This window comes from Notechis scutatus, chromosome 1, assembly GCF_049901735.1.
Source record: "Notechis scutatus isolate UNSWTSFEM ecotype Mainland chromosome 1, rNotScu1.2, whole genome shotgun sequence".
Lineage (NCBI taxonomy): Eukaryota > Metazoa > Chordata > Lepidosauria > Squamata > Elapidae > Notechis > Notechis scutatus.
The window spans coordinates 152,335,429-152,360,036 of NC_142009.1; the positions used below are offsets into that span (position 1 = coordinate 152,335,429).

The following is a 24,608-nucleotide window of genomic DNA, read 5'->3' on the forward strand; positions in this document are numbered from 1 at the left end:
AAGCAAATACAGGATACCTATTCCCCTGTTGAGCCAAGTGCCCCCCATTTTATTTCCATGTAGAACTAGATATGTCTCTATCTATTAAAATAAAATGAAAAATGAACCAAATTAAAACTTCTACATGAATCAATACTGAATTTGGTTCACTTCATATAAAAACATCAAATATAGAAGCTAGATAAGTAGTATTTATGCAGTCTGGTGCTATTCTATAAATTAACCAGGCTTAATCTTAGCTTCAAGTAATAAACACAAACCAACTTCTGCCACAATTTATGAACAAGGTTAGTCTTCATTAGCCATATATGATATACCATAGATTTAGCTTCAGCTGACTCTCTAAACCAGGGGTGTCAAACTCGATGTTATTGAGGGCCACATCAGGGTTGTGTTTGACCTCGGAAGGGTTGGGGGATGTGTGTGACCATGGTGGGTGTGGCCATGGTGGGGTGGTTGAGGGTGGGCATGACCATGGCAAACAGGACTCATGTTGGGGGACCTGTGGTCACCAAGTGCTAATACAGGACTTCCCTGAGACTCTTCCTTATTCTCATTATAATCTCCTTCCTTCCTTCCTTCCTTCCTTCCTTCCTTCCTTCCTTCCTTCCTTCCTTCCTTCCTTCCTTCCTTCCTTCCTTCCTTCCTTCCTTCCTTCCTTCCTTTTTCTTCCCTTTTCATTCTCCTTTCTTCTTTCTTCCCCTCTTTCCTTATTTTTCCTTCCTTGCTCTCTTCCCATCTTTCCTTGTTCTTCTTTGACTTTCCTCTTTCCCTTTCTCCTTTGCCGTCCTTTTTTGCATGCTCAAATGCAAACGGGGAAACATTTCTCCTTTTGTTTTGTTTTTAGTTTGTTTTGATAGCCCTCTGCCAGCAAAAACAGGGTGCTCCATTTTCGCTGGCAGAGGCACTACAGGCTGGTCCTTTGCTGTTTCCAGGCCAGCCCTGCAACCTGGATCCAAGCACCCCGCAGGCCAGAACTGGCTCTCGGGCCTTGAGTTTGACACCCCTGCTCTAAACTGTAATTAATTGAAATAGGAGTGGAAGCTTCCAGCCTGTGGGCAGTCTCAGAGAGGAATAGAACAATAGACTTGTGAGTGAACAATTGTTAATGAGAAAATTAAACTTACTCTCAGTATATTGAATAATAATTTAGTTTCTTTCCTAATGCATTTAAGCTGCAAAGTTGGGCACACAACCAGGACCTCTAAAGTCTATCAGGCTTGCAGTTGTCGTTGTTGTTGTTCTTGTTGTTGTTTTTAATGCTAGTGAGGTGACAGATCCAACAAGTATCGCCAATTCACAGTGATAAGTTGGAAATCTTACACTTATCCAGTACTGTGTAGAATTCAAATTATGCACTGGGGTAGTCACATAAAAGGAGAATTAAACAGCAAAGTAATTGAAATGAATAATAAATAAGAGAGGGGGAAGCAAATTTAGAAGCAGAGAAGCTTAATTGGCCTGTATAGCCCAAAAAAAGAGTCTTACTTAATATGATGGAATAGCATCTATGGTTAGCATTCTTATCAAATTAAATAGTGTTACATTGTCTCATTAATTATGAGGAGGTAGCACAATTCTTTCATATGGAAATTAAGAGAATTTTGTTACTGGTGGAGTGCTGCTTATTCAGTGTCATTTTTCCTCATCCATCCCCAATACTCCCATGGAAGATTCTCTTAAGTTTATTCTAATGGCTCTTCGTGACATGTCCATCTGTAGCCCATAAAATGGATTCAAGCTTTGTGAGGCAAATTTCTTGCTAAAACACCATGTATTTTTCCACAGAGCCTGATGTGAGGTATAGGGATTCTCAGAAAATTCATCAACTGAAAGGGCTTTGCTAGATCCTTCACCCTTGCAATGCAGCAACTCACTAAGCTTCATTTATAAACATGTCATCAACCATGATTTTCAAAACACAATATCTGGCTCAGTGGTGGGATTATTATTATTTTTTTACTACCAGTTCTGTGGGCATGGCTTGGTGGGCATGGCAGGGGGAGGATACTGTAAAATCTTCAGTCAGATGTGGTATCTGCCAGTTCTCTGAACTACTCAAAATTTCCACTACCAGTTCTCCAGAACTGGTCAGAACCTGCTGAATACCACCTCTGGTCTGGGTTCATGCAATACTCAAAGACAAAAATCAAATCCTGTTGAAGCCTAGTCCTCTTCCTTTCTTGTTTTTGGGTACTGCATAGATGGAGATTGATGAGGTTCGGAATAGTTTCTTCTAGAAAGTTGAAGAAAATCTTAGTTATTTCACAGAAACTTAAGTTTGGGATTTTAACTCTCCAAATTCTTACTCTATAGTCATGCTAGGTAGGAGTTCCAAAAATTGGGAGCTAACTTATCTACAATATCCCTTGGAATAGAATGGTCTAACTCTTCTAATAATTGTTGACAGAAGTTGGGGAGAGTAGATTAGGCAAATCTCCAGCTGGTGAAGAAAGCATCATTGAAACAAGGTTTTCTAGCCTTCTCTTAAACATAGCTAATGAAGGGAAGCCCCTCACATCTCTGGGTAATTAATTCTGTGTCTTATTGATAGGCTGTTTTATTTATTTTTCTCCAAAAAAGTTCATTCAAAATCTGCCTTCCTATAATTTAAACACATAATTGTATTTCTTGCGTTCTGGAATAAGAAGCAACTGGTTTTTATCTTCTTCTGTATAACATCCTTTCAGGTATTTGAAAAGTTTTGTTAAATGTTCTTAAACCTTTCTTAAAGCTAAACATACTTAGATCCTTCAATATTTTTCATAGATTCCACCCCCCACATACACACATAATTTTTGAGAGCTCAGTTACTGTTACTTCACCAGCTGTGAGGAAGATGTCTTCTGTGAGTCTGAGGGAAGTATTTAAGATCTCATGACTTCATCTGGTGGACATCTCTTCAGTCACTCATTGAGGAGCAATTTGATCCTAGCAACTTTGGGAATTATCTTTAACTCATCTGTCTGGGATGTGTCCTCCATTTCTAAAAATGATACTAAGCACTTACCCAGATACAGGAAATGTTGCTACTAAAGATTGTTAGCTTAGTCATCCAATGGGCAAAATCCACATGTAAAGAATAAAAATTAAGAGTACTTCTACAGACAATGGAATACTGCTGTTCTCCCAAAGCATAATGCATTTTTGGATAGCAAAGGCTGCTTTGGATTAATTATTTTTTCAACTATTCATATTCAAAAAGTAGCTCCCAATGAATGGAAAAAATATATTTAAATAGGGTTGTATATTCAATTTGTAGCTTAAATCCTAAAATAGCCAAATTCAAATTAATTTGCCATGAAATAAATACTTGTGAAATGAATAAAGATGAAGAAGACAAATGGTCTGATCTTAATTCCTCTCAATACTTGTTTTGTTTTGCTTGCATTAATATGAAGCTCAGTATTAAGTGTAGTCTCTCTTTTGTCATTCGATGCAGTGAGAGATTGGTTTTCTGTTTAGCACATTAAGCTGAAGCAAGAAAGAAGTGGATGACAAGAGCTGTGTACTTAAGCTGAATTTACTGTTTTGTTGTCCTGACCTAAATGTATGGGTCCAATTCATGTATTTAATTCCTAGTTCTTTCTCTTCTTCTTGAAGTTAAATACAGCATATTGTATTTATAAGCAATTTAAATAAGAAATCTTTAGAAAACAAAGTATTGTCCAATATGGCCATGCCCCTTGGATGTCTTCAGTCTCAAAGCAGTGTGAACAACTAGTTCACAGGTGGGTCATGTAACATATAGAAGACGAACTGGATTTCTCCCTCCTCTCCAAAGGCTTAGAATGTACAGTATTTTCTCCCTCATTCTACTATATACAATACAGTATTAATATTTTAGTTAATTTCACTGTACATTAAATTAAAAGTTTGTGACAGACCAATCTCTCCAATGTTTTCAACATTTAAAATATCTTCCTATCAATACTCACAATCCTCATTTTGAAATTCAGTTTGATGTTGTTGTATATTGTGTATTCAAGTTAGCTTGCACAAGATTCTCTAGTGTGATATAGTGGTTGAAGTGTTTCCTGAGATTGGGGGGGGAAGGGTGGATCTCCACCCTCAATGACCAAAACTAACTGTGTAATTTTCAGTCATTTTTTCTCACCCCAATTTGTCTCAGAAGGTCATTATTATTGTAGGAATAATAAGAATTGAAACCTCCATTTAAGTCTTGCTGCCCATCTGAGAACAGACAATATATAAACAAACAAATAAATAAATAGAGATGTCTATCCAAATCTGTTGGACAAATTCCATAATCACAATTAGCCCATTTAGACCAGATAAAATTTTGGAGGGCTATCTTATTTATTGGTAGGTTACAATCTATTTCCCTGTGGTAGTACTGGGTCAGTGAAGTCATTTAGTCCAGGCACAGAGCAATTCCTGTTTGGCCCTTTGGTTGGGTGACTTATCCTCAAAATTGTTGAGGTAATTCCCCGTTAGGAGAATGAGTGCATACAGGGAGACGTATTTGAGAGTAGTGTTTGAATAACACATGTACAGAACACAGATACATGTAGGTTTTTACTTCCAGAAAGGTTTAAGCAAAGTTCAGAATAGGCAGTCCAAAGTCATTCACAGGTAAATCAGTCAGTTTTTCAATCCAGGGATCATCCAAATATCAAAGTCCAGTGTCAAAAAAACAGTTCAGCAACAGACTTACATTAAATCCAGATATATCAGTCAATTAGGAAAAATGGAGGAACCGCAATACTTTCCAACAGAAGGAAACTGAGATACACTCACATTCTCTTCTGAGACTAAGGCCAAGACAAACCAGGTTTCTGGCTCCATCTTATGGCCGTTTGAGAAACCACACCTAATTACAGTTTTGCATTTTCCTAAAGATACAGTTTTAAAATGTTTATCCTGGTTTATATATTTCTAACCCAAATAGCTGTTAGGTGACTCATATTCCTAACAAAAATGCTGAAACAGGTCACAGATACAACCATCATAATCAATACTTGGCTAGAGTAACTATCTAAAAACATTTAATTTTGTAGAGATTTAATTATCTTGGGTACCTTTCACGCAGGGCTTTCTTTGGCACAGATGAAACCTGATATTGGCACAAAGTCTTTAAGTCCACCTGAAAAGGGACTATGGGTGGTTACATTAAAACATTAATGAGGGGTGGATTTGCTGTTGTTTCTTCCTCTGCTGTTTCAAAAGGCAGATACTATGTTAGCTAGACTGTTATTTAGACCAGCTGAGGGAAAAGCAATCTGAGGACTAAAAGCAGTGTCACTTCTAAGCTAGTGTTCCTTTAATGCTGTATTCCACATTTTATTTATTTTATTTACTTGTCAAGCATGTATTAGATACCAGATATAATTAGAACATGATTATGATTACATGAAATGGGTACGAATAAAAGGAGACATTAAGACAGGGATGGTAGGCATAGTGGTGTGCTTATGCATGCCTCTTAGGAATGGGGTGAGGTCAACAGTAGACAGTCTAAGGTTAAAATTTTGGGGGATTGGAGAAGAAACCACAGAGTCGGGTAGTGCATTCCAGGCATTGACAACTCTGTTGCTAAAGTCGTATTTTCTGCAATTGAGTTTGGAGCGGTTTACCTTAAATCATGTATTGTTGTGGTTGAAGGTCAAGTAGTCATTGACATGTAGGACATTGTAGCAGATAATTTTATGTACTACGCTTAGGTCAGACCAAAGGTGGCGTAGTTCTTCCAGCTTCTTGATTTACATCTACATTTACATTCCACAATGGGAAGTGCAAATATCTTGTCAATTTAAGACCGAGGATCTTTAAAGCAGTTCAGAGAAAACCCACTAATTTTGCCTAAAACTATATTAATGTCTCCCCTCAGTCACTTTTTCACAAATCTTTTTTTAATGTATTGGGCCTAACACTGCAGGCAACACACAATTGCTTTTTCCCCAGGTTTGAGGAAATTGATCCCGTTTTGTATCTGGAAGGAACAACATTATTGAACAAATCTTTTAAATCTCAAGCCAGGAACTTAATGCTAGAACTACACCTCCTGGGGTCACTTTTTCTCATCGCTTTGAATTTGATTTTTTTATTAAATGAATTCTTCATTGTTTCTGTGACATGAAAGCCCTGAAGTGAAACAAAAAGGAAGAAGGGAAACATTACTCTACATTCAGAGAACATTCATATTTTCTGCATGCACAATCAGGGTGTTTGGTTGTGAATGGTAACGATATTTGTAAAGAATCAATTGAAAACTAGTACAACAGTACATGTTTAAAAAAAACAGAATTGGTGAATTTCAAAAATATACTATTACAACCTATTTTTGCTGAAATACTATTATTTAAATATTTACTATTGGGTTAAGTACCATTTCGAATTCAATTTCTAATCCTAGAATAACAACTACCGGTAAGTTCTAAGTGTATCTTCTGATTTTTAAAAAAAGGAAATGACAGGATGCACAAAAATCCAAAGGACAAATGGGAAAAGGAAATAGGATCAAGACTGAAAAGCCTGTAAATAAATTATTTTTAGAAAAATGTGTGGCCTAATTTTGAAATCAAAACTAACACAGAATTTATTGTTCTTTCCATGAGAATGACAAGCAAAAACTCTTTGGACATTTCCCCCCCTTTGCTTCTCAGGGTACAGATTGCTTCTCCAGAGGGAGCTAAAACATATGAAAGAATGGCTGCAGGAATTAGGTTTGTCTAGGCTTGTGAAAAGGAGGACTTAGGAGTAATATGATTCCAATCTTTCGGGGGCTGTAACGAGGAAGAGGAGTCAACCTATTTTCCAGAGCATCAGAAGGCAAGATAAGAAACAACGGATGGAAACTAGTCAGGGAGAGAAGCAACCTAGAATTAAGGAGAAATTTCCTAACAGTAAGAAAAATTAACCAGTGGAATGGCTTGCCTTCAGAAATTGTGGGTGCTTCATCACTGGAAGTTTTAAAGAAGAAATTGGGGCAGCTATTTGTCCAGAATGGTATAAGGTCTCCTACTTGTGCAGGAATTGGACTAGGAGACCTCCAAAGTCCTTCCAACTGCTTATTCTGAGTAGAAAAAGCTGTTCCATTTAGCAAGAATTGCTTGCAATTTCCAGAAGCAGTTGTTCAGTTTGTGGAATGCTTAACCAGGACAATTTTTAGATAGGTGAATTTTTTTTAAAAAAACCTTCCCTTCAACTTTCTCTCTCAATATTTCCTGTTCTTTTTGTAAATCCCAAATCTGTCCTCTTATTTTTCTTGATTTCAGTTTATGGGTCTTGGGTCCTGGTTTGTATAGAATAGTATAATGGTTTTCAATCTTTTTTCATCACAGATCACCTTCAAATACCTTTTTGGGCCATAGCATGGCCACGGACCCCCAAGACTTGACTCAAGATTTAAATCTTAACATTTCTTCAAGCCATTGAAGATCCCCTGTGTTGACTGGGCCCTCCCAAGGGTTCATGGACTACAGGTTGAGAACCACTGGAATAGTATAATCAGATCTGGGGTACAACAGGGCTTGGGTTGTATTCATGACTTATGACATACTAGCTAAAACAGACTGGTACAGCCCTTATTATCAATAAAGAATAGTACATGTGATTAAAATTGGTAATTTACTGAATGCCTTCTCAATTTCATTAAAAAGCATTATATGGAAGCCACCATTAGTTTGGATAGCAAAGATCAGCACAATTAGGCCAATCTTGTAATGCCCACAGTGTATGGAATATTGTAACTTGGAAATGGTAAAGTACTTCCATTAATTAATCAAATAAAAGAACAATAGATAGGCTGTACATCTGTGGAATTAAGAAAAGAGATAGGATATAATAGATTTAAATAAGGTTCATTTTATCTTGTAAAGTGGAGTGATAAATGCATGCAGGAAACTGAAGATGTAACATGCATTTTGAAAGGTGATATGGGGGATGTGAAGATATAAGAAGATACAAAAATGTGATTGGGTCATCCAGAAACCCAAGAATAAATCAGAATTTTGACTGAAGATTGCGTAGTCTGTTCTTTGGAATATGATATTCAAGCATAAATCAATTTCTATGTAAATGTGGCAAATACCAAAGTATTACTGTGTTGATCGTGTAAAATGAAAACTCGAGAGAATGAAGAAAGAATGCAAGGATGGTGAGGATTTTGAATTTAGTATATTTAATCCCAAGAATGGAAAGCTGTCATGGAAGGAAAGGAAAAATGTGAAAGAAAAATGATTGAAGAAAGCAGAGTTGTTATAAAACTGTACTAAAATTAGTTTTATCTCCCAACAGAATAAATAGGAAATGGAAGTAGAAAAATAGAATGTGAAAGCTGCTTGGGATACATTGAAAAGAATCACAATACAGAGTTCCGTTCATGGGAGGGAAGGGGGCTATTCTAATAGGAAATATTAAAAAAGATGGTTAGTGGAATGATTAACTGGAAGGGGCTGTGGATGGGAAAATGCATATCATAAAATGAAAATGAGCAAGATGAAATTGATATTAAGAAACACTGCAAGAAGTATTTTAAAGATTTGTATGGTGATGCTGGGGGATGTGGTGGCTCAGCGGCTAAGACGCTGAGCTTGTCGATCAGAAAGGTTGGCAGTTCAGCGGTTCAAATCCCTGGTGCTGCATAATGGAGTGAGCTCCCGTTACTTGTCCCAGCTTCTGCCAACCTAGCAGTTTGAAATCATGTAAAAATGCAAGTAGAAAAATAAGGACCACCTTGGTGAGAAGGTAACAACATTCTGTGTGCCTTCAGCATTTAGTCATGCTGGCCACATGACCATGGAATCATCATCAGACAGTGCTGGCTCTTCGGCTTAGAAATGAAGATGAGCACCGTCTCTAGAGCCGGGAACGACTAGCATGCATGTACAGGGGAACCTTTACTTTTACCTTTATGGTGATGCTATACTGTTGGCTGAAAACCTGCATGATTTGCAGCAAATATTAGAGGGATTTATCTATCCTGCTTTATTGTATAATGCAATAAAGAGAAGACTTTTGAAGCCAAGATACTTACTTATGTTCAACAGGTAAAACTGACTAACATAAATGCAAAAAACAAAAAACGAGTCAGTAGCTGAATCACTGTACATTTGGCAGAATGTTTACTGAAGATGGGAATTGAGACATTTCATGACCTGCAATTACTGATAAAAGATAGTGGGCAGTATGTTGTCTGTTCTGAGAAATGAACGTGTGCCGGAAGATGTGAAAATGGCTGTGAGAGAGTACATTTCTGTTCACATTATTAGTTGAAAGTGAGAGCTTTGGGTATCAGGAGAATAAGTCAGCTGAATGCAGTGGGAATGGGAAAACAAGAAGAGATCGCTCAGGAATGAATGGGAATTGAATTGAACGACTGCCAGGAAAGAAATATGTTTTTGGTAGCTTGGTCCTATAAGTAGAAGGAATGGAGATTGAATTTTAAAATAAATAGATGAGGAATTAGAAGGCAGTGCCTGGACAGAACCGAGAAGTCCCTCAAGAAGAAAGAGGTGATTAGTTAATCAGAACAGAAGACCGTAGATGAATGTGCATATAAACATGGTAGATAGGTGACAATGTTTTATAAAGATAGAAAGATGTGAAAAGATATACTGAATGATATAAGTGTAAACTAATTTTAATTATATTACCTATTCTTTCCCTTATCTTGTGCCTTAAATTTCTTTGCCTTAACAGTCTCTTATTCCTTTTTATGGATATAATGAGTGGATTCCTGGTAGTAGCACAGCCACCATCACATATTAGGTATTTATTGCTAGGCCATAAGAATAGACTTTTTTAAACTAGCCAGGATGAACTGGAAATATCTTTCACTCTAAACAATATGCTTGACATGTTTTCTCCCAAGTTATTGTTGACTTTGCTGAGAAACATTTCAGAAAGGTATGTGGATTGAAACACACTCATTATGTGGGAGTTAAATATAGCAGACCCAGGAAAATCATGGAAAAGGGTTTGGTTGATTTGCAGTGAAGGATGTAATACTGCAACATCTAGAGATATTTCATATTGATGCTTAGAGGACAACATGCTATTATTCAGAGTGTATTTCAAGAGGAAATATGGGCTATTAGAGGACAGTGAAGTGGAAGAAATCATGTACGGATGAAATAGGAAGAGATGAGAGGAGCCTGAGAAATTGGAGTGGTAAAAGGGATACATTTAAGATTTTTTAAAAGCATTCCACTGATGTGCCTCAGTTCCCCTTGGCATGACCAAGGAAGGAGGAAGTATTTCCCTCAAAAACAAGATATCAAACGGCATCAAACTTAGGGATGCTTATTCATCTCTATATACAGTTATGAGGAAATTCAAAATAATGAGTATAATTTCAGTACAGATAAAATGCAACTTATCAAGCATTATCTTTAGTGCGTGCATTAGCAGCCCATCTAAAGGGAGATGGTCATTTGCAAGGTAGAGCACATCACCAGCCTAGTTCCCCTAGAGACTGGCAAACATATCTATTTTAGTTTTGTTCATTTGCTGGACTGTATGTTTATTTCAGTCCCTTTCTGTATACATTTTCTCATCTGGCAAAAATGCACACCCGTAAGTAATCAAATATGTCTGCGGGTTTGGGCAGAAGCCCGGAACACTCATATTATCTTTGGAGAAAATAATGTTGGAATGTCATGTGACATTACTAAGCTTCTTTCTTTTGGTATTCAGTTGCCTTTATTTATGTCATTCTATCGTGATGGCAATAATGGCAAATATTATTAGCTTACCATTAAATGCAACAGCCAATTAATTATGTTTCATTGTGTTACTTTTGCTTCTCCTCTGTAGTCCCATCTTTATACAGTATTGACTTTTACATACTAACTGGCTCTTCAGAGCCTCTCAAAAACCATCAGAACGGATTGTACTGTTAAGTGCAGAAAATTAGGGCTGAAACATTTACAGGTTTTTGACAAGCTTGAAAATTAACAGGAAGGAGAGAAGGAATATAAAAATGATTAGGCCGTCAATGCCTGTATACATGGTTAAAATTGTTCAATGTTCTTTCTCCAATTATGATATCTTAATGTGATGCCTTTAAGAAGAGGTGAATTATTGCTTGGTTAATTCTATTCAATATAGAAATGCTGGGAGTGGGCACCCCACATTTCTACTAGGCACCTGGTTTAAAAAGTTGTGATTGTCATTGGCAATAATGAATAGAAATATATGCAGCATAAAGGAGAATGCTGCAGAAGATGAGAGAATGTTGAAGTAATAAAATGCCATGGACAGTGTCAGATTCCATAAGGAATAGCTCTAGCAATAGCAATAGCACTTAGACTTATATACTGCTTTATAGTGCCTTACAGAACTCTCGAAGCAGTTTAGACTCAGCATGTTGCCCCCAACAATCTGGGTCCTCATTTTACCGACCTTGGAAGGATGAACATCAATTTCTCCAGTCTTATATGATAGATGAAATTAGTTTATGATTTATTAGTGCAAGTTCACTTTTCATATGATTACTGACTATTTGTTTGGGTACACAAGAATCCAAATGTTAACATAGTTTGAGAATAAGAATTTTCCCGTAATTCGGTACATGACTATTATCAACTTTTTGTTAAGAAGATTGAAATTCAATTTTAATAACTAAATAAGTCAAGAAGACTTGAACATGTGTCTTACATTTGCTCTATAAAGAGATGTGTTAAACAAAATGGAGAGTACAAAATGAAAGCCTTAGATTAAATCTAACTAGCTATACATGCTGGGTCAGATCCAATTAAATTTTTGTGTATTTCCTGGCCGTGGATGCACTGAAAGAGATCAGGAAATGAATGTGTTCATCAAAAGGGAGAGTACATTTTATAATTTTAATCTTATGATTAAAACAGCGCGAACATTAAAAATGGCAATAAAGCCACAAATATGATGAAACTAGCCACAGGGTGAATGTCTCATGGTGGCATAATGTAACTGAAATACTGTACAGGATATATATATACTGTGTGAAAGAGGAATTTCCTACTTTTTTCCCCATGGAAGTCATAGAAAACCCTGTACAATGGGACATGATATACAATCTAACAACTTCATCTCTCTCTGCTCTAAGAGGATAGGAGAAGATGCATTTTATACATACCATTATGATAGACTTGTGATAAAAATCTCATTTTTGAATGAGGTATCTAGATAAAGAAGCCCAGTTTTATAATCCTTGAAAAAAAAGCATCCTTAGTTGACTGAATATAGGCAGCCTCACACTAGTGTAGTGTGTTAAAAATCTGTTTACTATAAGCTCATGAATTTTGTTAACTGAGTTCTATTAAAATGCAAAAAAAAAAAAAGCCTTCCATTGGAATGCACAGCATGTTTTCAGTTTACAATATTATGACCCTTTCCCCTTCTTCCTTTGGGAATAGTCATGTCCTCAACTGATGAATTTGTTAATTTGTTCCGCCCTGCTGTCTTGCTGGTTTATTAACATCCTGTTATTTTATGCACTATGCTTAAGTAGAAGTATATTAAAACTCAGTACCCAAGGGTCATTTTTCCTGTTGATGTTTTCCAATCACAAGGCCATCTTTAGAACTATGTGGACTTTTTTCCCCCTAATGAAGAACCAATGAGAAACTTGCTAGTAATTTAGTCATGCAAGGGTTCTAAATATGGGCAGAGGGATGCCATTATTAGCAGGCTAGGTTAGAGGATTATAAATATAGAGGTTTATTAGTTACATAAGAGAAAGGAATATATTATAGTTTTAGTTTTATATTGTTTCAGGTATGACCCTAAAAATATAAAGGATGGATCTGAAAAAAAAAACTCATTTGCAAAATTTTTATTGAGCAAACATGAACTTTGGGCATCTGTATTAAAAGCTTTGCATATAGAATTTTTTCTTGTCAAATCTCTTTCTTATAGATTCTGAAACTTTAGTCAGAAAACTGGTGGCTCTTATTTCTAATTCCTGAAGAATCATAGGTTCCTCGACTCGATATTGAGCTAAATGTATCACTTGTGATGACGAAATATTATAACATTATTTCAAATATAGTCTTAATTATAGCATTTTTTAATGTACATTTTTCTCCTTTTTAAAAAATGTTATAATTGAGGAAATAAAGGTAGTTAACAATCATACTAGATCTTCATCAAAGAAAGTTGACATTAAAAAACTGGCACAAAGCAAACCATAAAACCAGAATTTCTTATGCTAAAATCATTAAGCAAAATAAAATTAAAAATAGATGTATCATTGAGGAAAAACTGTTCTCTGCATGTCTACCACATTGCCTGAAATTGATATATCTCATTGCTTGAAATTGATATATATTTTTACTGGCACAAAGTAGGAAACTGCATTTCCCTATCTCCAGAGTAAAAGCAGTGCATTCAAAAGGATTCATTTGGTGAAGCACTCATGATGACTTATTACAGAACTATCTTTGATTCTTGACAGAATTATTCAAATGATTGCTTTTTGAGTTGCCTTATACTGTGGGTCTATCATTCAGGTTAGCAGTGGGCAACCACACCTCAAGCACTGCATCCAGTTTTGGTCACCACACTATAAAAAAGATGTTGAGACTCTAGAAAAAGTACAGAGAAGAGCAACCAGGATGATTAGGGGACTGGAGGCTAAAACATACAACGAACTGTTGCAGGAACTGGGCATGGCTAGTCTAGTGAAGAGAAAGACCAGGGAAGACATGAAAGCAGCCTTCCAATATATGAGGGGCTGCCACAGAGAGGAAGGGGTGAAGCTATTTTCTAAAGCACCCGAAGGCCAGACAAGGAATAATGGATGGAAACTGAACAAGGAGAGATTTAACCTGGAAAGAAGGACAGTGAGAACAATCAACCAATGGAAATTGTGGGAGTGTCATCACTTGAGACTTTCAAGAAGAGATTGGACTGCCATTTGTCAGAAATGATATACGGTCTCCCACTTGGGTGGGGGGTTGGACTAGATGACCTACGAGGTCCCTTACAGCTCTGATTATCTGTTAAACTGTTATCTGCATGTTGCCGTTCTACTTGTGCGTGCCCCCGCCGGAACGGTTGTACATTGCTGCTGTAATACATTTCCTAACTGTTAGAACTGATTAGAAATACAGTTTTGATGAGGGTAAATAACTGGTTTTATACAAGCACAGGAAAGGTGTTCATCCAGGGAAAAATGCAAGCCAAAGGGGTAACAACCCCTCCCTCAACTTCACCACCATTGGTTTAATCTGGTTCAGCTCTTGTCTAGTGCTTGTAAGATTATATCTTATTATTATTTAATTTCATTCAAAGAAGAAAAGCAAAACAACATTGAAATGTTCAAAAATGATTTGAAAAGGAAGGTTCCCACTGAATAAACTAAATAGACTAAATAAACAATGATCTTCAATAGCCGTAGATATTTTGTCTCTTGTTTTACTTATAATGTTTTTCCCTCCATTTACATGATGTTATGCTTATAGCTGTAAAATTGGGTATACTTTTCCCTTGAATTGATTATTAATCCTCATCTCATTTATAAATATTCCAAACTGTTTTCACATGGATACGTAGTCTTAAGACAGGCTCTTGTCACATAATTCCATTTATTCCTCCATGTGTGAAGTCTCTAGTAAAAAGAGTAGTGACACCCAGTGAATACAGGATGCAGATGAAGGTGAATAAGAATAAAACACATGTGCATAACATTTTGTCCCTGCATATATCTAGCCCTCCTGCAAAATATTGTTTAAAAATGATTCTTCATCATTGGAAATATTTTGCTTCAATTGTTTAATAGCAGAAGCTGAGTTGAGTATTGAGGTTTGGGAGAAACTGATATCCTTTCTTGGCCAGATCTGATGACCCTACTAAATTCATATTGGAATGTAATAGGATGCCTCTTTATTGTCATCACTCATTTGATATCCTTGGAATAATGTTTCATAGCTTAGCTTCTTTCAGACAAAGCATTAGCCTCAGTGCCTTGAGTGTCTGCTGAGTGTGGCAAATGAAAAAAATGACCACGCATGAAGATCATGACACCATCATGCAAATATTGTATCTTACTCTTACATGAGATATCATGACATTATTGCAAAATTGTGTGGTTTTTTTTGCGTGCAATGATTATTATGTTGCACTTGTTCTGACACCATTGTGGCTTGTTGCAAACTTTGTTGCATAAAGTTCCCTATAGGACCTAGTGAAGCAGCAAAAATATATTCCAATCAGCCACTTTATTGATGTTCCTAAAGAGAGGCAAAAAGTTGTGGGTGCTCCAACACTGGAGGTTTTTATGAAGGGATTGGACAACCATTTGTCTGAAATATTACAGGGTTTTCTGCTTGAACAGAAGGTTGGATTAGAAGACCTCCACAGTCCCTTTCAACTCTGTTATTCTGTTATTCAATTAAGGATACTTTGGCAGATCCACTTTTCTTGCTTCCTTCTGATAAAATGGATAAAAAGTAATTCACAGCTGTGTTTCCAAGTGTGTTACCTTTTAATGGGCATCACAGTCTGAAAAGAAGAGAGAGAAAAGATTGGTAGATATAAGGTCATGTTCTCCTGCCATTATTCCTCTCCAATGAAACATTAACAACTTGTCCTGGGCTATTAAAAAAGTTCTCAGAATAACAAAAGGCCTTCTTTAAGTTACTACAATATGTATTTTAAAGCCCAATATAACCATACTCCTTGATGAATTTCCTGAAACTGAAGGCATATACGATGAGTGGTAAGATATTCCCACTTATGTCATGGCTATAGCTCTATCATTTATTAAAAGGATTAAAGTGAAAACTATCAGATATATATCTGTGCAATTGGAAAAACAATTCAGGGGTTTTGTATAAGTGCTACCAAGGAAATTGCTAGCAGTGCACAGTCACCAATTCCTTTTTTAAAAATAAATATTTATTACATTTCAAAACAAACATTAAAATATAAATTAACATAAAGGGAAGATGAGGAAATAAATAACAGGGTAAATTAAAAAGTGACAAAAACAAACATATAGCAAAAGTGACCTCTGACATTTTAGTACAATACAATAACTTCTCTCTAAATTTAAACTGATTTCTGAATATTAACTCCTGGGAAACATGTTCAACTAAGATTGCAGATACTGATTAGTGTATTTCAAACAAAAGAAAGGAACTACAGAAACAATCCCATAACATATTTTCAATTGAATGATCTCTTTTCACTTGAAAAAATGTTCTTTTTGTTCACACTTTTATTAATAAAAAATAAAACTATTGTTTAATGTGTCAGATTGCATAGATGCCTATATGTTTAGTTGTTGATTTATCATTTATCTTAAACTTTGTATTAAATATGCAAAGTATAGAGCCATCTGTAGGTTTCACTCTGACATGGAATTCCCATGAAGAATATTTTTGATCGATGTATCCCTAAATGACTTTTCACAATAATGAAACAAGAGTTCTAAAAAAAGGAAAACAAGTGATGTGAACCTTTTGATGTCTTCATAGTTTAAGACTTGTTTTTTCTAGATTTCCTGGTATAGATTTTTCTAGATTCCCTGTCATCTGATATGCTCAAATGCACACCGTGAGAAGTTACTAATAATACAGCCCAAGTTGGAAAGGATCACAGAGTTTGGTTTTGTTTTAATTCACTAACAACTGTATGTTTTTAAAACTTTAGACCTTTGAAAAAGCAGGTAGGAAACTGATTACATTGGAGATGATGACAAATAATTTCCAAAAATGCATAAATTAGAGAAGGTTTTCTTCTGAATATTGAAAATACTATTAAATAAATGAGGAAAATGAGATAAAACATTTTTTAAAATTAGGAAATATAAAGAAGTGAATGAAATTATACTAGATAGAGGTTTTGTTTTGTTTTGTGCCTTTGAGTCATTTTGACTCCTGGTCAAAAAAGTCCATATACTGTCAATATGTGACAAACCCAAAGTCCTTGGCAATATTTTTGGAAGTGCCATTCCCTTCTTTCTAAGGCTGAGAGAGAGGAACTGGCCCAAAGTTACTTAGTTAGTTGTTTTGTTTTGTTTTTTCTAAGGCGGAACTAAAACTTGAAATATCCTAATTTCTAGCCCAGTGTCTTTAACCATTATACCATACTGACCCTCATAAAGCATGCTAGATATTTATTTGCCCATGCCAGAGGTGGTAGTCAGCAGGTTCTGACCAGTTCTGGAGAACTGGTAGCAGAAATTTTGAGTAGTTCAGAGAACCGGCAAATACCACCTCTGACTGGCCCCACCCACATCTATTCTCTGTCTTCTGAGTCCCAGCTGATTGGCTGGGTCTTCTTTCGTTGCCTTGCACAGGAGAACAGAGCTGGAAAGCAGGTTAGTGAGGTGGGAAGGGAATGGAGATTTTGCAGTATCCTTCCCCTGCCACGCCACCAAGCCACGCCCACCAAGCCATGCCCACACAACTGGTAGTAAATTTTTTTGAATCCCACCACTAGCCCATGCTACACTGCTCAAAAATAAATAAAGGGAACACAAAAATAAGACATCCTAGATCTGAATGAATGAAATATTCTTATTAAATACTTTGTTCATTACATAGTTGAATGTGCTGACAACAAAATCACACAAAAATTATCAATGGAAATCAAATTGAGCAACCCATGGAGGTCTGGATTTGGAGTTACACTCTAAATTAAAGTGGAAAAAAACACTACAGGCTGATCCAACTTTGATGTAATGTCCTTAAAACAAGTCAAAATGAGGCTCAGTAGTGTGTGTGGCCTCCATGTGCCTGTATGACCTCCCTACAATGCCTGGGCATGCTCCTGATGAGGTGGCAGATGGTCTCCTGAGGGATCTCCTCCCACACTTTGACTAAAGCATCCCCCAACTCCTGGACAGTCTGTGGTGCAATGTGGCATTGGTGGATGGAGCGAGACATGATGTCCCAGATGTGCTCAATTGGATTCAGGTCTGGGGAACGGGCGGGCCAGTCCATAGCATCAATGCCTTCGTCTTGCAGGAACTGCTGACACACTCCAGCCACACGAGGTCTAGCATTGTCATGCATTAGGAGGAACCCAGGGCGAACCGCACCAGCTGGTCTGAGGAACTCATCTCGGTACCTAATGGCAGTCAGGCTACCTCTGGCGAGCACATGGAGGGCTGTGCGACCCCCTAAAGAAATGCCACCCCACACCATTACTGACCCACTGCCAAACCAGTCATGCTGGAGGATGTTGCAGGCAGCAGAATGTTCTCCACGGCGTCTCCAGACCCTGTCACGTCTGTCACATGTGCTCAGTGTGAACCTGCTTTCATTTGTGAAGAGCACAGGGCGCCAGTGGCGAATTTGCCAATCTTGGTGTTCTCTGGCAAATACCAAACGTCCTGCACAGTGTTGGGCTGTAAGCACAACCCCAACCTGTGGACGTCGGGCCCTCATATCACCCTCATGGAGTCTGTTTCTGATCATTTGAGCAGCCACATGCACATTTGTGGCCTGCTGGAGGTCATTTTGCAGGGCTCTGGCAGTGCTCCTCCTGTCCATCCTTGTACAAAGGCGGAGGTAGCGGTCCTGATGCTGGGTTGTTGCCCTCCTATGGCCTCCTCCACATCTCCTGATGTACTGGCCTGTCTCCTGGTAGCGCCTCCATGCTCTGGACACTATGCTGACAGACACAGCAAACCTTCTTGCCACAGCTCACATTGATGTGCCATCCTGGATGAGCTGCACTACCTGAGCCACTTGTGTGGGTTGTAGACTCCGTCTCATGCTACCACTAGAGTGAAAGCACCGCCAGCATTCAAAAGTGACCAAACCAACAGCCAGAAAGCACAGGACCTGAGAAGTCGTCTGTGGTCACCACCTGCAGAACCACTCCTTTATTGGGGATGTCTTGCTAACTGCCTATGCTTTCCACCTGTTGTCTATTCCATTTGCACAACAGCATGTGAAATTGATTGTCAATCAGTGTTGCTACCTAAGTGGACAGTTTGATTTCACAGAAGTGTGATTGACTTGGAGTTACATTGTGTTGTTTAAGTGTTCCCTTTATTTTTTTGAGCAGTGTATATTGTAGAGGTGCTCAGATTGAAAAACATACCCTAACTCAAATCAGCTCAAAGTTTCCTAATCAAATTGTGCTGCACACTGTACAATACTGCCTCTTCATTTGCCCTAATACCTACAGTGTTGCATTTTAGGATTGGCTTGCAAAATAAGTGAACTCATATTTTAGGACACCAAGTGATGAGTGTCAGCCTCATCACATATTGCTCACTCTTTGTAAGATGCTACAGCTTGGTTTTAAAGCCATTCACAATTGGCTTGTTTCCAGCAGTTACATTTTCATTTCCTCTTTGTATCTTTCTCATTCTCATCACGAAATTTTCAGTGATAACTCTTTAATCCTTTTCTGAATCCTTCTAGCTCAGTAATGGTAGTATTCTATTGTTCAATTATAAGCTTTAAAAAGCATTTGTGTATGCTATCTGCTCTCACTAGCTGTAGCTTTGTAGATTTCATAATTAGATATCCCTATATATGAGAAGAAAAACAAAGCTTTTGTATTTCATTTTCTCTGTACATTCCAGTTCACATTATCCTTGTCATTGAATTTGGCTCCTGAACAAGTAAATTCTAGCAGTTGAATTGTTCTTATTTGTACTTGAAAGTTACAGCCATTGCCACTGTTCTTCCTGCTCAAAATTTCCACCATTCTTTGACTGTATTTGAACTGAACTTAAAGGAGATCTGTTGGCAGTCCACTTCTAGCTTGAACATAATGACAGATGAAAATGTGGGACACAAGTGCCTATAGAAACAAGTATGGATAAGGACTCTAATGCATTTTGATCTTAGAATTATGCTGTTCGTTATTGTTACGTTGTGCTTTTTCCTAAAGATTTCTTAACCAACCTTTTTTACATTTTGGTGACTATGAAAGCCTGCTGTACTAGGTAGTGTGTTGGTCAATATTCAGGAGAACTAGCTTAAAATAATTGCGTACTTAGCAGTAAAATGTGTTTCCTTGATTTTGAACTAATCAGATTTCAGCTCATCTGCTCTCTTAGCATTTTTAATAACAAGTAGAACTTCACAACATTTTTTTGTGAAACAAGGTTTAGGAGGAGATATGATCAGATTCTCTGAACTTATTTCATAACTTTTATGATACCTCAGTATGAGATTCCCAAAATGATAGTTAGAATCATTTGTTATCAATAAAGCCCAAGTTCCTTGACTATGGCATCCATCTGAATCAGACTTCCTTGATATATAGCAAGTTTCTTTTAATGCCAAGAAACTTTGGACAAATTTTATTGGAAGGAGCCTGTGAACCTACTAAATATAAGTAATTTATTGATTCCATTAGATATCATCCCATAGTTTTGAGTGGGATACCTACTATAAACATATACAGTTTCCAGAATTCTTGGATGTATGAATTCATATGAGTTAATTAAACCAATCCAACAAATAGCACAAATCAATAGTCAAGCTACGTCCCATTCATTGGTTGATAACATCATTTTATTTTGGACAGAATACATGATATAATATTAATATGTTTTGTTTCCCAATATGAATTTTCTATTTTGATGGAATCCTTCATTAAAAGTTCATTCCTCTGGCAGTTTTGTCAGGCACAGATGAACCAAAAATGGCTCACTGAGGATTCTGGTATTTATTTTGACAATTACAGATTGCATTCAGAATATTGTGGCACTTTTCAATTTACTGTTGTGTATTTAGATATTTAAGGAAAAACAGCTATAAAGGGAAATAGGGACAACTGGTAAGGAAAAACTGCAAATCATATCTGAATGTTATTTCTTTCAGTTATCTTCAAAGATAACCATGAGAATATTTGCATACAAGATCATTTGATTTTCTTTTTCTGGGAAGCATAAACAACTTTGGCCAAAAAATCATGTTGTAGCCCCTAGCTTGCTTGTGATGTAAAATCAGATTGTCTGTGACATAAAACTAAGATGGGAAAAGTTGCAAAAGTTGGTGGCGTCAATAGAAATATTTAATCTCCAAAATAATCCATATCCTATCCAGATTGTGATATGCCTCCCAGAGTCAGTTTTTGTGAGATGTGAGGCTATACAAATTAGATAAATAAATACCCCACCCTGAACAAGTTATTTAGTTTAATGTATATAGGAAGAAAAAAAGCCACCAACTACCATAATTACTGAATTTTAGTAAGATAGTAAAATAATTCAGGGAGTGGGGAAGAGAGCAGCTTGTAGCATATGGTATCTCGGAACCAAGGTTTTAACCCTCTCTTTGTGCCCTCTTGACTTCATCTGAATAGGGCCATACTATGTACCAAAAATAAAATTGCATCTTCTTTTGGATGCTTCCTCCTGCACTTCCAATTGTAAAATAAGGTTGGGGGGGGGTGTGTTGAACAAAAATGCTTAAGTTCTTTTAACAGGATGAAAAACCATCTCACAAATACCCTTCAAAAGACCTTTGACTATGTATCAGAATGGTCAAACAAATGGCAACTTCAAATCTCAACAAATAAATGCTCTGTCCTACATATTGGCAATATATATATATATATATATAGAAAGTCAAGACCTTGTTGATGATCCAAACTCTGTCAAGGATCTTGGAGTACTCATTCCATATATCATCAAGACCTTGTTGAATCCAAACTCTGTGCTTGGGTACTCATCTCTATGAAATGCTAGAGCCCACTGTAACTACATATCCAAAAAGGCATTAAGACTTGTCAACCTAATCTTTTGTAGCTTTTTCTCTGGTAATATTACACTAATAACTAGAGCATACAAAACATTTGCTAGACTAATACTCGAATAGAGCTCATCAGTCTGGAACCCACATTACGTATCTGATATTAACACAGTTGAGAAAGTCCAGAAATATTTCACAAGAAGAGTTCTCCACTCCTCTACTCGTTGCAGAATACCTTATGCCACCAGACTCAAAATTCTAGACCTAGAAAACCTAGAAGTACACCACCTTCGGTCTGATCTAAGTATAATATATAAAATCATACATTGCAATGTCCTACCTGTCAATGAATACTTCAGCTTCAACCATAACAACACTAGAGCAAACAATAGATACAAACTCAAGGTTAATCACACCAAACTTGATTGCAGGAAATACGACTTCAGCAACAGAGTGGTCAATGTCTGGAATACTCTACCTGACTCTGTGGTTTCTTCCCCAAACCCCAAAAACTATAACCTTATACTGTCTACTATTGACCTCACCCCTTTCCTAAGAGGTCTGTAGGGGGCGTGCATAAGCGCACCAACGTGCCTACCGTCCCTGTCCTATTGTTTCTTTTATATATTTTTTATTTTTCTTATATGTATCCATGTATTCATAACTATGTTTTTACTTATACCTATTATCTTGTAAGCAATTGACAAATAAAAATAAATAAATAAAATATAATTGACTTTTGCAGGTAAAGAAAGTTGTGCAGCAGGAAGGTTTTGGGAGGAAGAAGAGAGGATACAGAAGCATCAATGAAATTGTCATCAACATGGATGATCCTTTATTTACAAAACAGTGGTACTTGGTAAGCAGACTAGTTCTTTCCTTCTTCACAGCAGGAGAATGTATTGCCTAATATGAAGCCCTCAGACAGAACTTGGAATAAAACAATGGAATGATTCTGAATGATAATTTTTTATTTTTGTCTAATTGTAAGCTCTTTTAAAGCCCCCTGTATTGCCTTGGAAATGTTTAAATCTTTTCTTTTGTGGTTTACTCAGATTACTTTTTCATAGCCTTCTTCTGCCTGCCATTCTGTCTGTGCCCACATTTTTTATTGACCCAATTGCAACTACATTAACTGTAACTCTCTTTCACCAGTCCTGGTGATAACTGACTCTACTGAGTGAATATGCCACTTTTTAAACTAGCTTTTTAAGTGGGTTAAGTTTCTCACTTGCACATAAATGATTTCTGTATTTAAATATTACTAGATATCCATATGGCCACAAGGGTTATATTGCTGGGATAATTAATACATAGATTATCCCTAAATCACAAATTTCCCTGAAAGCACAATTTTTGTTCTTATAATAAATCAATGTGTCCTGTTCAATGGAGAATTTCGATGTCCACTGTAAATAAGGGTTCAGGCTATGAAACAAGACCCATAGAAGCAATTGGACAAGACGAGATATAAAAATTCAGGACCATGGCCAGTTCCACACAGGAAGAGGTATACAATAAGAACAATGAAGAAAATATTAAGGAATGTTTTACAACCTTTCCTGCTAACTGGAAGAGACTAAATAATCATCTTAAAAGTCACAATGCAGCAGCAACATTCCTGTGTGACACAATGGATCTAAGAAACAAAGCCAGTTCAGAAGAGTAGACACAGGTCTTCATTGTGGCTGGTGGGCTTTTGGTCCTGGGTCATGGCACAATGGCACTCATCTCTATTTTTACTTTGGCTTTGGTTTTATTACTCTCCAGAATTTTGCATATCAGGTCTGGCTTTCATGGTTATTTTAATATAGACTGCTATGCTGCTTCTTTTTATGTATTAATTTGATATTTAATGAATGAGTTGGTTGCAAAGTATCCTGTGGAGTTATAACCAATACTTATTTAATTTGAAATTTAATTTGTTTTGAGTGAGAGACCAGCTGAATTGCCATGTTTTAAGACATGGCTATTTGGATAGCAAATGCGGTATTCTGTCTGATGAGACATAAAATTCTCAGTGGCATAATCCTACTTTATGACAAAACAAGAATGAATATTGCGTTTTCCTTCTCAAAAAGAAAAATATCTGGGTTCCAAGCTAGCTTTAAAGAGTGATTGTTTTTAAATTATTATAGTCTCATTCTCCTCATCCACAGATGTTCTGGAGCAAGAAGCACTCCACATGCTCAGAACTGAGACCCTGCCATTTCCCCATACTACATACAATCAGTTGTTGAGTTGTGCCATTCAAACTGCATTTCAAATAGCTCCCCACTATAGCAGTGGCATCCATCAAATAATGAAATCTATTAAGCCTCTTGCATTTTGACCTAAACGAGATCCGCATTTTATGATAGTATTTATGGATTTGTGCCTCTTTTGGGGCTGCATTTCCAAGGAAATGAAGGCCATTTGGTGGCAGATGAATCAGAAGGAATCTCAGTGGAGGTAAACATTCTGCTTTGTACCGAGCAAATTAGTCTCTTATGCTTTTTGTTTGAAATGTGATGCATTAGATCAACACTGGGCAAGCAGATGGGACTCCTGGCCTTGATTTAAATGTGGCTGAAGCCTGGGAGCTGGGCTACACAGGAAAAGGAGTAACGATAGGAATTATGGATGATGGTAAGTGAAAACTAAAATATCGTGACTCTCTGTAAATTTTACCCTTTATTGTAACAAGGAATGCAATTTAACATTAGAACTCACTCTATTATTCACTTCCGTCAACATTCTGGAATGTTAATTAAAAACCTTAGAAGATATTCAGTCATAATTTTTAATAACAAATCATTATCCAGACAAAGTTCCCTTTGGATACAGTCTGTTTCCAAAGAATTTTGTTAAATCCAGCCTAGGATAAAGCATTTAGTTAAAGCACATTGGATTACTAATTTGAGAAAGTGGTAGCAGAAGTAAATGTTGAATTAATTGCCATGTGAATGTGTACTGTTTGTGTGTTTCCCCAATGTATTTCTAAAAAGAAAGAAA

The 24,608-nt window shown here is 36.8% G+C and overlaps 1 protein-coding gene across 1 annotated transcript in view; it reads left to right on the forward strand.

Annotated features, from left to right (window-relative positions):
- Positions 1-24,608, forward strand: part of PCSK2 (proprotein convertase subtilisin/kexin type 2) — a 107,669-nt gene that overhangs the window by 25,000 nt on the left and 58,061 nt on the right. The window contains exons 3-4 of the mRNA XM_026668482.2: positions 22,360-22,473; positions 24,134-24,242. Coding sequence (XP_026524267.1) covers positions 22,360-22,473; positions 24,134-24,242 — 223 coding nt within the window. The remainder of the gene's footprint in view (positions 1-22,359; positions 22,474-24,133; positions 24,243-24,608) is intronic.